Source organism: Cibotium barometz, chromosome 2, assembly GCF_041138505.1.
Source record: "Cibotium barometz isolate CiBa-2024 chromosome 2, ASM4113850v1, whole genome shotgun sequence".
Lineage (NCBI taxonomy): Eukaryota > Viridiplantae > Streptophyta > Polypodiopsida > Cyatheales > Cibotiaceae > Cibotium > Cibotium barometz.
In genome coordinates this window covers 73,484,691-73,498,235 of record NC_141047.1, presented here as the reverse complement: position 1 = coordinate 73,498,235, position 13,545 = coordinate 73,484,691, and the positions used below count along the sequence as shown (strand labels likewise).

The 13,545-nt window shown below is 40.7% G+C and overlaps 1 protein-coding gene across 1 annotated transcript in view; it reads right to left on the bottom strand.

The window, feature by feature from the left end:
* Nucleotides 1-2,355, bottom strand: part of RFC1 (replication factor C1) — a 37,569-nt gene extending 35,214 nt beyond the window's left edge. The window contains exons 1-7 of the mRNA XM_086821653.1: nucleotides 2,200-2,355; nucleotides 1,586-2,092; nucleotides 1,295-1,362; nucleotides 1,141-1,216; nucleotides 988-1,049; nucleotides 740-840; nucleotides 403-605 (exon numbers count right to left, since the gene is read on the bottom strand). Coding sequence (XP_086677779.1) covers nucleotides 403-605; nucleotides 740-840; nucleotides 988-1,049; nucleotides 1,141-1,216; nucleotides 1,295-1,362; nucleotides 1,586-2,092; nucleotides 2,200-2,307 — 1,125 coding nt within the window. The 5' untranslated portion in view covers nucleotides 2,308-2,355. The remainder of the gene's footprint in view (nucleotides 1-402; nucleotides 606-739; nucleotides 841-987; nucleotides 1,050-1,140; nucleotides 1,217-1,294; nucleotides 1,363-1,585; nucleotides 2,093-2,199) is intronic.
* Nucleotides 2,356-13,545: the final 11,190 nt, after the last annotated feature.

The following is a 13,545-nucleotide window of genomic DNA, read 5'->3' as shown; positions in this document are numbered from 1 at the left end:
CTGCTGACAGAGAAGATATGCCTCTCAAGAAGCTTTGATTGCTTTAAGCTCACAATGTATCTTGTCTGATAGAGACCCACATACCTAGGGATCCATGCTTGCCATTTGAAGCTAGATGTATCATGTAATGACTAACATTACAGTTCATACTGTGGGTGCCCTCCACCACATACGCTGCTAACCATTTGCAAGCAAACCCCTGTAGTAACACTTCTCTTGATCTCGAGTTCTTCCTGCTGACAGTCTGAAGTAACCTCACGTTCAGGTATGATGATCTGGATGACCAACAGACCTCTGAACAACGCAGACCCTGCCTAAATGCGTCTCTCTTCACCGTCGAAAACACTTGCAAATACAGACAAAAAAAAAAGTACCAACAAAGCAAGAGGCCAGTGCTCATACAATTGACTGATTTCCCATTATCTCAGTAGTACTTTTTGGTCGATGCTTCTGTGGCCATGCTTCTGTTTCTGCCACTCCTCCTCTTGGTTTAACTCCGATTGGAGGTGAAGCACCTGCTTTTTCCTTCACTGGCCCTGCTGATTTGTAGTGAGCTTGTTCTGCATGGATTGCCCGAGCAGATGGGCTCTTGTGGGCTTGTGCATCTGCACAACACAAGAAACAGTGACTACACATGCTCACAAGACACGCACACACACACCCACCCACCCGCAATTCTTGTATGGCCACATTTTTGTCAAGATAAGTTTCCCTACACCTGTTCATAAAAACCATGTACCTGGTATGCTTGATTTTGGTTCTGCTTGCTTTTGAACTAATTTCTGGGGCTTTGAAGACCGGATAATGTCAAACAGTCCATCTTCTGTAAGGAAAGGTACTCTGTTACAGGGTCATGCAAAATAAAGAAAGGCGAAGTCAGTCTCTGGTTAAGGTCTTGAAAACCAGCTAGAGCTTCATCTAAACCACATCACTTGCCTCTGATACACCCAATGCTACTGAAAAATAAGTAAAAAAGTGAGTACAAACCCCAGCTCTTTGGCCTTCCGTGATTTGAGCCCTCCAATATCCTCGTCAGCAAGAAGGTAACTCTGGACATTTCCCACAAGTATAAGCAGGAATCGACACAGAGATGACCAGGAACATCTAAAGGAAATAGCTGTTTTTGTGTGATGCACTCACTGTTTTTTTACTGATTGAGGTAGTCACACGGCCACCATGCCGCTTTATCAAGTCTTCTGCATCCTCTCGTTCCAAACTGTCAAAGACAAGGAGTTAAAGAACTGAAAAAGAGACCTGTGAGATGATGCTTGGGGTAATAAGAAACTGTCTAAACCTGTCGAGTGTTCCACTGATGACAAAAGTAGAGCCAGCTAGGCAATTTTCTGCACCTTCCGGAACTTCCTGTTGCATAAATTCAGCAAAAGTTGAATCAAAGCCAATGTCATTAATGCAATGTATGTGTATGCACGTACTGTTCGTATCTGCATGTCATGAAGGTTTAGTTCTTTGAACAAAAGATGATGCTTTACATGCAGGTGAAATGATCTTGTTTTTGGGTAGTTAATCCGATCATCAACACGTTACATCGAAGCATATTGATGTCTGTACAAGTTGTTGTGCCAACCTTCTCTCCTTTGTGCGGTGGAGACTGCCTGGACTGGTAGAAAGCAGCTCCACCTCTTCCCGCTCCGCCTCGTCCACGGCCAGCAGGGACGGGTTTGCTCTCTTCAGGCAGGGAAGATGACACAGCAGTGCTGCCCCTTCCCCTGCCCCGTCCCCTACCTCTTCCAGGGGAGGAAGAAGAAGGTGATCGAACAACATCCTCAAAATCGTCATTGGGTGATTTACTCTTTCCTACTGCAGCTGCTGCTGGCTTTTCCTCGATGCGAGCTTTTTTGGGCGATGGGGAAGAAGGCTCTGTCAGCTTGGTATCAGCATTCTGTTGCTTCCTTTTCGCCGGGGATTTCTCTGGGTTGGGCTTGGCGGCTTCATCACTGGCAGGCTTTGGCTTACTGCTAGGGAAGTACTTGCTGGTATTTTTCAAGTCGGGTCGGGAGGATTGCTTCACCTTCTCTGGTTCTCCGCTGTCCTTCTTGTGAGGTTGCTTCAGGAACCAGTGCCGGATATCCGACTGCATGTTCAAAAGAAGGGCCAAAGGGCATCAAGTCAGAGTTAGTGTCAAAAACAATGGGAGTTTCAACGGGAGGGACAGCAACTTCCCCGTAACCTGCACCCTACCTGCGCATCTGCTCCAGCCCTCGCATTTGCTCCACCGCGCATCTGTTCCCTTTCTTTTGCCAGCCCATTTCTGCCCTCTTCGGCTTCCTGCCCGCCTTCTCTCTTCATTTTCTCCAGCCCGCGTTTCTTCTCTCCTTGTCCTCGTAGTTCCCCCTTATATACACATTTTTTATTTAAAAACTCCTTATTCTTATTTGTAAAAAGTATTTTCTCGGTTAATTAAACATTTTTGTTAATAACTTTGGTCAGCCTCACCAATCTAGGAGAATTATGAGACAAGCTTTCTACTCCCTTCCATTGGTCAGCCTCACCATGTCAAACCATACTCCCTTAATCCTACCTAGCCTCTATTCCCATCAAACGATGCAACTAGCAATCAACACAGTGCTTCGCTGATAAGAAGGCAAGCTTCCTTTTAATCTACCTCAAGCAAGGAGCTTTAAGAAGATGAGCTAAATAAACACAAACTTGAGTAAAGGAACCACCGAACCCCTAGAAATGGGAGGCAACACTGTCCTCCAAGCCCTAAATTTTCCAATAGGCACCATGAATTCGTGAAAAGGTCATGGAATCTTTAGGCAAAGTAAGTGTATGGTCAAGACCATCAAGATTGATACAAACTTGGTACAATAATAAATTTATCATCACTCACTTACCGTTCAAACTAGAGTTGAACGGCATGCGCAAATAAATCAACCATGTAAAAAACATATGCAAAAACATAAAAGCGTAAAGAAAATAACACACAACTAAGCATTGGGTGCAATCTCCCCCCCCCCCAACATGAGTGGCTCCACTTCCCACACGCAGGTATTTTCTATATTTCTTCGAAAATAGCCCAAAGAGCCGAAATTGGGCTTATCTTTTACAAAAATAACCATAAGTCTTGCAACTAAGATTGCAACCATCAATAATTACACTCACATAACACGACCAACTATACAAAATGGATTGTGGACATAATAGCAAAATGTCACCACGTGAAGTAACTCCACATAATACTATAAACGATGAATATGCACTATTGACAAACCTGTTCGTGTAAGATACCTCTTACAAGATACCATTGTTATAATAATTTTGGAGAAAGAAAATACTCTTGATATTAGAAAAACCTTAGGAATGATTGATTCCCGATTCAGAAGTTCCCAAGAAATGTGTATAACCATTAAATAGCACTTTTTCAACCCTCGAACCCTAGAATTTAAGATTATGCACAATAATGTGCTAGACGATAGCATAAATTTACAACACAAATCTATAAAGAGAGAAAAGGTCATAAAGTAGGGGAATAGTATTTTTTACATGAATTAGTAATTTTAAGCCCGTTTAGCATGCACTTCTTGAGACGTCTATTTTTAGTTCTTAAGAAAACATAATCGCCTTCTTTAACAGACGCCTTAACAATCTTGAGACGTCTATTTTTTATTCTTAAGAGACCATAATCACCTTCTTTAACAATCTTGAGATGTCTATTTTCAATTCTTAAGAGAATATAATCACCTACTTTAACAAATGTTTCAACACTCTTGAGACGTCAGTTTTCAATTCTTGAGAGAACATAATCACCTTCTTTAACAAACATCTCAACACTCTTGAGAGAACATAATCACCTTCTTTAACAAACATCTCAACACTCTCGAGACATCCTTAAGACAACATAATCACCTTCTTTAAAAGATACGGCTTTACATTGTTTGTTTAGCGTACGCTTATTGAGACACCTGTTTTAAATTCTTAAGAGAACATAATCACGTTCTTTAATAGACATCTCAACATCTGTTTTCAATTCTTAAGGGAACATAACATATGGGTTTACACTTCTTGTTTGCTTGTTTAGCATATGCTTCTTAAACTTTGCGTATAGCTTGGCGTACTAGCTGAAATATGTTCTCAAAATCGTAAGTAAACTCATCAACAACCTCCCCTTTTAATGAGAAAGGCAAGATCTAGAAATGGGTAAAACCTTCGTATAAATAATCTTAAATGATGCACGGACCGTATAGGTGAATGATGTGTATAGTTGTTGTAAGCAAGCTGAAGAAGACGAATGTATTTCTCCTAAAGTCTAGGTTGGGATGAAACATAGGCTCTAAGTAATTCCAAAACCCAAATTATAGGGTGGGATGAAATATAGTTTCTAACTAAGTCTAGAATCATACTATTATTAACATTCGTTTATCCATTAGACTTTGAATGTAACATAGGCTCTAAATAAGTCCATAATCATACGATTCTCTTCCATTTGTCCCATTAGGCTTTAGATGAAATGCAAAATTCAGTGCCTAAGTTCTCAAGACTGTAGCGCCCAGTGCGTATTTTTCAAGTCTCTTGGTGCTTAAGAGGCCATGTAAAATCCCGCTCTTCACCATGCCATCATACACAAACATGCTTCGATGGTGACCAAACTTTGCAAGAATTGGGGGGGACCTACCCCCACATGCTCGCAAAGTTTGGTCACCATCGGAGCATGTTTGGATTAGCAATTAGCGCCCAGTGTACGGATTCTTCAAGTCTCTTGGTGCTTGAGAGGACATGAAAAATCCCGCTCTTCCCCATGCCATTGTATCCAAACATGCTCTAATGGTGACCAAACTTTACAAGCACGTGGGGGGACCCACCCCCACATACTGGCATGCCTGTAAGCAGAATCTTGGACCATTAGTAGGTGCGAGAGGTCTCATGGGTTATCCTCTAGCAACCAAGAGAACGTGGGACCTCACCCTCTTCAAGTGGCTATGGTGGCTCATCAAAGGGCTTGTTGTTGAGATCTAGAAAGTCAACACCTTGGGGCCTCATCAAAATGCTTGTTGTTGAGATCTAGAAAGTCGGTATCTTGGAGCCCCACTCCCTGTGTTCCTTTTTTTTTCTCCCATATGATGTCTCGGTATCTCGTGGGGGTTCTTTAAGTGTGGCTCCCCATCCCCTTCTTCGAGGTCTTTATCTTTGCCCACCCTCGGGGTCTAGTCTTCCAAACTTGTGGTACTTATCAAAGTAATCCTTTTTGTTAAGATCATATAAAGTCATCACCTTCTATCCTGTTAAGGTGGGATAGGCAACATGTGTAGAGGTAAAGAAGAAGGTATTGGCTGCCTTTTGTTGTTATTCAATTTGGGCTCGTTCAATAACCTCTTTTCGTATGCCATAGCTTAGCACTACCCACCCTCTCCACATGAAGTTGCATGCGCACATGTATATGTATATCACTTTGGTGCACATATCCTATATTTTTTTCCATAGCATCCATTCACAATAACATTGAGCTTATTGTGTATATTTCTTAGGTCTCACTTGTGCTCACCATGTGGCATTGTGCATAAGGGATGACTTAATTTTATATATATATAGAAATCATGGGTGAGGGAGATCTTATTTCCCTCTAGCCCAAGTTGTGGAGTCTATGTGGTAACATCTTAGGACTCACCTATGCTCATTACGTGGCAATGTTCATATGGGATGGCTTACTATTTTCTATATATAGAGAGAATGGGTGGTGGAGATCTTATTCCCCTCTAGCCTAAGTTGTGGAGTCCATCCTTGTTGAAATGTAAGCTTGGGTTATTTGGTTAAATGGGTAACCACACCTTAGAGGTGCAAATGTTATTGGGAGTCAGCGGACACTCGACAACACTTCGGTGACCACGATGAATTTTTTTCCTTTTGTGTATTTTGTTTCTCGTTTTACGTTTTTTGTTTCTTCACTCTTCTTTGATTTTCGGTGTGGCATTTTCTCCAATGGCTGAGAGGGATCATGTCAAAGCATAAGTAGCACTATTTGGCATGTCAATATACTCGAGGTTCTTAGTTTGGTGAGTCTAGTTATGATTCTTCTCAAGAGAATCCATAGTTCAAGAGGCGAGGTTAGGATCGGTAAGGGATACTGTTGTCAATGGGGTAGAGGAGAATGTCCGATTGGAGGAAGATGAGGCTGATTCGACAATTGATGATGCCATTTCTAATGTGTTGGAACCTTTAAATTTGCAATCTTCTTTCACTTTTCGGAATCTTTGGAATCCTCCCGATCCCCCATCCAGCCACCCCTGCCACCTCTGATCATTTTTCATCAGTATAGTTCTAGATGCTTCCATGTCCAGCCATGATAGTAAAGTATCCAAAATTCTCGGGTGAGGAAATTGAGGATGCAGATGCTCACATTCTTCTTTTTTATAGTACCTAGTGAGATAATGTATCAAGGCCGATTGAGCTTTAAAGAAAGCAGCCTTTATGCCAACTTTGTAGAAAGTGTGGCACTTTGGGTTGCTCAATAAAATTATGCCCATTTTTTTACAAATGATGCAATCCATGATGCATTTCTACAGAGATTTAGAGAAGACAAAACATTTATACATGTGATGGATAAGCTATGTCGGATGGATTAAAAAAAGCTAATGGTGGAGGATTATGCAGCAAAATTTCAGAAGCTCCTCCAAAGGCTAGATGTGGCCAATCAGCTCTGGTGCATGAAGTTCTTCATTCATATTTTATTAAAGGACTCAAGAAACAACTAAAGAGGGTAGTAGTTGATGTTGATCTGGGAACTTTGACTCTAGAACAGTTGGTGGCTGGTAAAGTTGACAAAAAGCACAGGAAGAGTAAGATAAGGGCAAGTCCAAGAAGCATGATTCTGATTCCTTGGATGACAAGGAGGTGATGGATTTTAATGACTTAGATGCAAGTGAGGAATTGGAGGATGAGGAGTAAAAGTGCAAGGCATGGTCAAAGAGCAAGAAGGTCAAGAAAGTAGCTACGGCTCATTTGTCTAGTGAAGGAGCAGGGTCCCCTCAAAGGGTCCCATCGAGCACATGGTGTATGAGATGTCGAAACCTCGGTCATGTTGCAGAGGAGTATGGCTTGAATATGCCCTGGTGTGCTATTTGTCGAATAGCCACAATACGGATGCTTACAGCTATAATGGAAGAAAATCCCCTCAACCAACGATTGTACCACATGCTCCCACTGTCATGGTTGCGGAGGAATGCAGCTTGAATACGCTCTATTGTGCTGTTTGTCAAACAGCCACACACAATACGAATGCTTATAGATATAATGGAAGAAAATCCCCTCAACCAACAACTGTACCACATGCTCCACTGTCATGGTTGTCTAACCACCAATTTCTTCGCTAGATCCATTTAGAAGACAATTTCATTCAAGAGCAACCTTTGCTTCCAAGGATGCTCCATGTGTAAGAGGTACTACACCAATTTTTTACAGGTTTTGGTAAGCATAAGTTGTCACATGGCAGGATCAGCATAAGGTAGTCACATGGCAGGATCAGCATAAGGTTCAGATTAAGGTATCTGAATGGCAAGATCAGCACAAGGTTCAGATTAAGGTATCTAAATGGGTACAGAAGCAACAAGCTCGAAAGGTCTCCCAAAACAAGGACCTTGCATCATTTACTATGTTTAGCCAGCAGATAGTTGAGAGAGTAAAAAAGTTCTGTGCTTCTATAGGTCAAGGATCTAGTGCATATTATGTCTAAAGAAGAGCTACTAGAGATATCAAATAAGATAGAATCTCTAGCCCAACATAATGTAAAAGGCACTGAAGAAGGAAAATTGTCAAGATAAGCAGGATGTGGAAAAAGCTACGCAGTATGATTTATGGGAAGATCTAAAGAAACAACAGATCCATGTGTCAATGGAATAGTTACTTACATTGGTGCCAAACTTTAGAGAACAATTGGCCCACTAGCTGATACCATAGAGAAGCAGGTAGTCAAGTTGGAATCTCTGGAATCCTTGCATGTTGGCAAATCAGAGTCAGAGAATCAAACTCCATTGAAAGAAGTTCCAGTGTATGATGAGGCAATCCCAATCATTTCATGTGAAGTTATCTGAAATGGATGTGGTGGCAGATTTGCTACTAGATGGAGGTTCAAGTGTCAACATTGTATCTAACACCACGTGTTAGAAGCTCGGATTGATTAGTTGGATCCATCTTTGTTTGCATTCAAGATAGGAAACCCAACACAGAGTACAACAACTAGGCTTGATCATTCTTGCACCACACCAACTTTATTTGTAGTCAAGACAGCAGACCAACGCAGAGTACAACAACTGGGTTTGATCTGTGGGACTGCTCATGGAAGTTTTCGGATTCTCCATCCAGATTGAAGTAGTCGTGCTACGAAGTTCTGACCCGACCCAACCGAAAGTGGTCGAGGGAGTCAACCTATTGGAAGGATTAGATCTGGATGAAGAAGGGGAGTATCTGCAAAAAAATGGAGCTATACAGATATGGGGTGTGTTTCTAATGTGATGACGTTTAGGTTGAAGAATGCTCCTACAACATTTCAAAGGATGGGATATGAAATTTATGAGGAGTATTTAACAACATTCATGAGGGTGTTTATACATGACTTCATGTTTTTGGCCATACATACCAACATCTTCATGATGTGGCATTATGTTTATCAAAGTGCAGAGGGTCTAAATCAATCTCGAGTCTAGCTAAGTGTGTGTTTACTGTTCAAAGTGGAATTCTCTTGGGTAATATTGTTTCCAAAGAAGGGATTGTAGTTGATCTAGCCAAGCTGGAGGTCATCAAGAACCAGTCTTGACCACACCACTATGAAGGAACTCAAAAGGCTTATGGGTGCAGTGGCACAATCGGATGCTTCAATACTTAGCACATGTAGCTTCCACTAAATTAGCAACAACAATTGAAGAAGGTAAGTATGGAGTGGACAAATGAATGTGATATAGCATTCCATCGGACTAAAGCTAATGCTAGATAAAGCTTTGATTGTCCAAGCACCAAACTGGGAATTATCTTTCCATAATTTTGTGTGGGTGCATTAGATGTGGCAACTAGAAGTGTGCTGATGCAGGAAGCATATGAGAAGTGGTTCGCCCAATGTACTATGCCAATTTTTGACTATCTGATGTAGAGTAGAACTACACTTACACTCACAAGGAGGCTCTCAAAATGATTTATTTCGTTAATAAGCTATTCCCATTACTTATTGGGAACCAAGTTAACTTTTCATGTCAACTATTCTTCTTTGCTTTATTTGTGGATAAGTAGAGTTTGACTGGCAAATGGCTTGGTGCATGTTAATTCAACAACAATTTGAGCACGTTATTGTCCACACTCTAGGTACAATCCTCATCGTAGTAGCTGATTACTTGTCTTTGTTAAAGATAGGTGAAGCTCTAGTCAAAGTATTTGACAATTTGCTAGATGAAGATAGGTGAAGCTCGAGTCAAAGTATTTGATGATTTGCTAGATGCCGAGTTGTTTGTAGTAGAAGCAATACTTATTCAAATTCCTATTTTGTATGATAAAATGTTGTAGTTTGTTGCAAAATAGGTCTCATGGAGGATAATCTTTCTTGAGATGAGAGAAAGAGATTGGTTGTCCCAAGTCAAAATTTCCAAATCATAACTAGCCAGCTTTATAAAAGAGAGATAGATCAGATTCCCCATTGTGTTCCACCACACATGAGCATGAGGTTGTTCTCCAAGAAACATATCAAGGTATAAGTGTTGGTCACTTTGTAGGAGATGTAACATGCCAAAAGATCCTCCAAGCTAGTTTGTGGTGGCCGACTATTATAGGAGATGCTTACAAGATTGCTAAGTAATGTTATGTATGTCTGAGACTCGAGCAACCAACAAACATAGATCGGCTACCACATAATTTGGTATTATCACTTGAGCCTTTTCAGAAATGGGGATTAGATTTTGTAGGACCATTCAATCCACCAAATTGATTTTTAGGCAACAAGTATATTTTGGTGGCAAAACAGATTATAGCAACAAATGGGTGGAGGCTAGGGCCTTGAACGAAAATTCGAGTCAATCTAGAGCTAAATTTTTGTATGAGATAATCATCAAATAGATATGGATGTCCAGTTGAGTTGGTTAGTGTGACTAGGGAAAACATTTTGTCAATGATGGCATCTGCTAAATGGTCACACAACACTTGATTATCCAATAAGAAATCCACAATCTACTACTTACAAGAAAATGTTGAGGTCGCGTCCACAAATAAAATTCATCAACTAGTCACATAGCACTTGAATATCCATAAGAAATCCGTAGTCTACTACTTGTAAGCCAATGGTCAAGTGGAGTCCATAATTAAAATTCACCAATTGGTCACATAGCACTTGATTATCCATAAGAAATCCACAATCTACTACCCGTAAGCTGATGGTCAGGTGGAGTCCGCATATAAATTTCTATAGCAATAGATTCTAAAACTGCTAGTTAATGGGATGAAAAGCTTTCTTTAGCTCTATGGGTCTTCTGCACAGCTTATAAAGTGTCCATAAGTATGACTCCATTCAAGTTGGTATATGGCATTGAAGCTATGGTTCCAATGGAATTTCTAATGCCGAGTCTCCACATCACATTAGCTGAGAAGCGAAGTCCAAAGGAGTTTATGTTTTTTCCATCTACTCGAATTGGATGAAGATAGGTCCACTAGTTTCTTTGTCACAATTGTCATCTAGAAGAGGCAGAAGAAATGGGTTGACAAACACTCCAATTTTTTACTCTCAAAGGAAAAAGATCCACTACTTCCTTTTTAGTCTCGGATGGGTTTTCATCCAGGGAAGTTGAAGATCCAGTGGAGTGGACCTTTATGGATTATCCATAAGTTCTATGATGGAACTTTCTTGCTTGGTACCTTAATAGGAGTGCAGTTAAAAAACCAATGAATGGCTATTGACTTCGACTATACAATGGGCCAATGTCGCCTAATCCATTCATTAATGAGGCAGTGCTAGGTATGTTGATTGTGTAAATCAATTGCCTTAATGTGTTTGCGAATTAAGAAAATTTATTTTCATATTATAATGATTTATTTATTTTTGGGGTATCGGCTAATCATACCATTTTTCGGGCGGCATGCCAATTCATGCAAAATACAAATTACTTTAGCTATTTTTGCTTTTGTGTTTAGCTTTCTTGCTTCATCTTATTTCTCTTGCATGTTCTATTTCTTGCTTATCTACTCAAATTTTCTTATCCTTCCTGTGCTTGCATTGGTTTATTTTCACAACTATTTGCACAATGATGAAGTTTAATCTCTTCTCCCCAATCATGCTTATATGTGAATTAGTACAGGAATGACTGCAACTTACAGGGCTGATGCCTTCACGATCTTGCCATGGCATTCAACACTAGTACATCTTGTTATAGAAGAGATAGCGCATATGCTATCAAGAAGCAATGTAGTGACTTTGCAGGGCATAACAACACAACTCACAGCTGAGGTAGTCCATTAGAGATTTTGTTTACCCTTGTAATGGAGGACAAAGGTGACTACTACAAATGCATAAGAGCTCATGAAGATAGTTAGCTAAGCCTTGGATAAAGGAGGAAAGATAGGTTCTATGACGATTTCGTCTCTCTTCAAACAGAAACTTTCATTAGTTTTCTTGATAACTAAGGATAAGAGGAAGACGATACAACGTCAAAAACTTACCTCGGATAGTTTAATAGGAAACAAATGAAGATATCTTCAGTAGTTACAGCAGCATGTAGTGGTGTAAGTGGAGGTTGAGGCAATGGTGTGGCTACATGAGTGATAGTACAAATGGGTAGGTTCGTTGTGCCATAGCATATGCTAGGTATTACCCTTGCCCTTAAGGCAAGTTGGGATATTATGGAGGATAACCATGTAAGGCTGGGTCGTACTATGGTGTATACTCCTCCCAGTGTCGAATTTAGTCTTGAGCTCCCTGCTCCATGTTGTAAGGTTCCTATTTCCGTGTACCATCAACTTGGGTTGGCTCTTCAACCCTAGTAGCTTAAATTATTATTACAGCCTTTGTGGTCATATTGAACTTGAATCCCCTTATACTACTCATATCGGGGTCTGATGCTATAAAGCTAGAAGATATAGTGGGCCTCTCCAAGCTTTTTGAACACCAACGTTTGTTTTTTGAGATGTAACCGAGCCAAAAGATAAAGAGAATGTCGTGGAGAGAGAGAGAGAGAGAGCCTGAGTTCCTTTTGCAAGCACGCGCACACACACACACGCGCGCGCGCGAGAGTTCAAGACACAAGAGAGAGATGGATGCTTGAATTTTCTTCTTTTTTCTTCTCCTCCCTAACAACCATATATCTAAAAGATAATAGTACATAGATAAAGGGAAAGTACTCTCCTACAACAACATACAAAGTGGTCGGGGTCTATAGTGTGAACCCGACTATATGAGCTGGCTCTATAACTATGCCATAACTTTAGTACTCCAAAGTGGCTGTCACACAGCCTATCATCCATTGACAACATATCAACCATAATTGTACCAATGAAGCCAGTGACATAAGTGTGGAAGCTATCACCCATGCGGGTCATCAATATTTGTTGTAGCACTAGTTGAGCTCGATATCTCATCAACATTCCTCCTTGAGCTCAACTCCACACACTACACTCCAAGTAAGCTCCTAAACCTATGGGGCTTCTCTGTGCCCAAGGCCTTCGTGAAGATGTCACCCACCTGATCCTCTGTGTGCTCACATTTACCAGATCTACATCACCCACTATAAAGTGATAATGCACCTCAATGTGTTTCGTTCTAGCATGGTATATTGGGTTACTTGCCAATTGTATGCTACTCATGATGTCATAATAAATGACAAATCCCTTATCCACGGGCTCACCCATATCACTAAGTAGCTTATAAAACCAAGCTACCTCATCACAAGCTACCATAATAGCAGCACCCCTGTACTGTGCCTCTATACTCGACAAAGCAACTATTGGCTGCTTCTTATTGCTCCAACTCATAGAAGTACTCCCAAATGAGAACATAAAACCACTATTAGATCTCTTGTCTACAACACTACTAGCCCGATCAGCATCTGTGTACCCATGTAGCTATATCTCTATACCAACCTCATAGAAAAGTCCATAATCAACTGTGGACTTTATGTACGTGAGAATCCGTATAGCCACATCCACGTGTGGCTTCCTAGGGGCCTACATATGCTGACTCACAAGTTCAATAGCATAGCTCAAGTCTGGCATAGTAATGGTCACGTAGATCAAGCTACCCATTGTGTGCCTTTATATAATAGGGTCCTCCAAAAGCTCACTTATATCTGCAGAAAGCTTTGCGTTATGCTCCATAGTAATGGTCACGTAGATCAAGCTACCCATTGTGTGCCTTTATATAATAGGGTTCTCCAAAAGCTCACTTGTATCTGCAGAAAGCTTTGCGTTATGCTCCAATGGCACTGAAATAGGCTTACAACCTATCATACCATACTTGGATAACATGTCCAAGCCATATTGCCTCTACAATAACAAAATTCCATGAGGTGATCTCACCACCTCTATGCCCAAAAAAATATTGTAGCTCACCCAAAACCTTCATCTCAAACT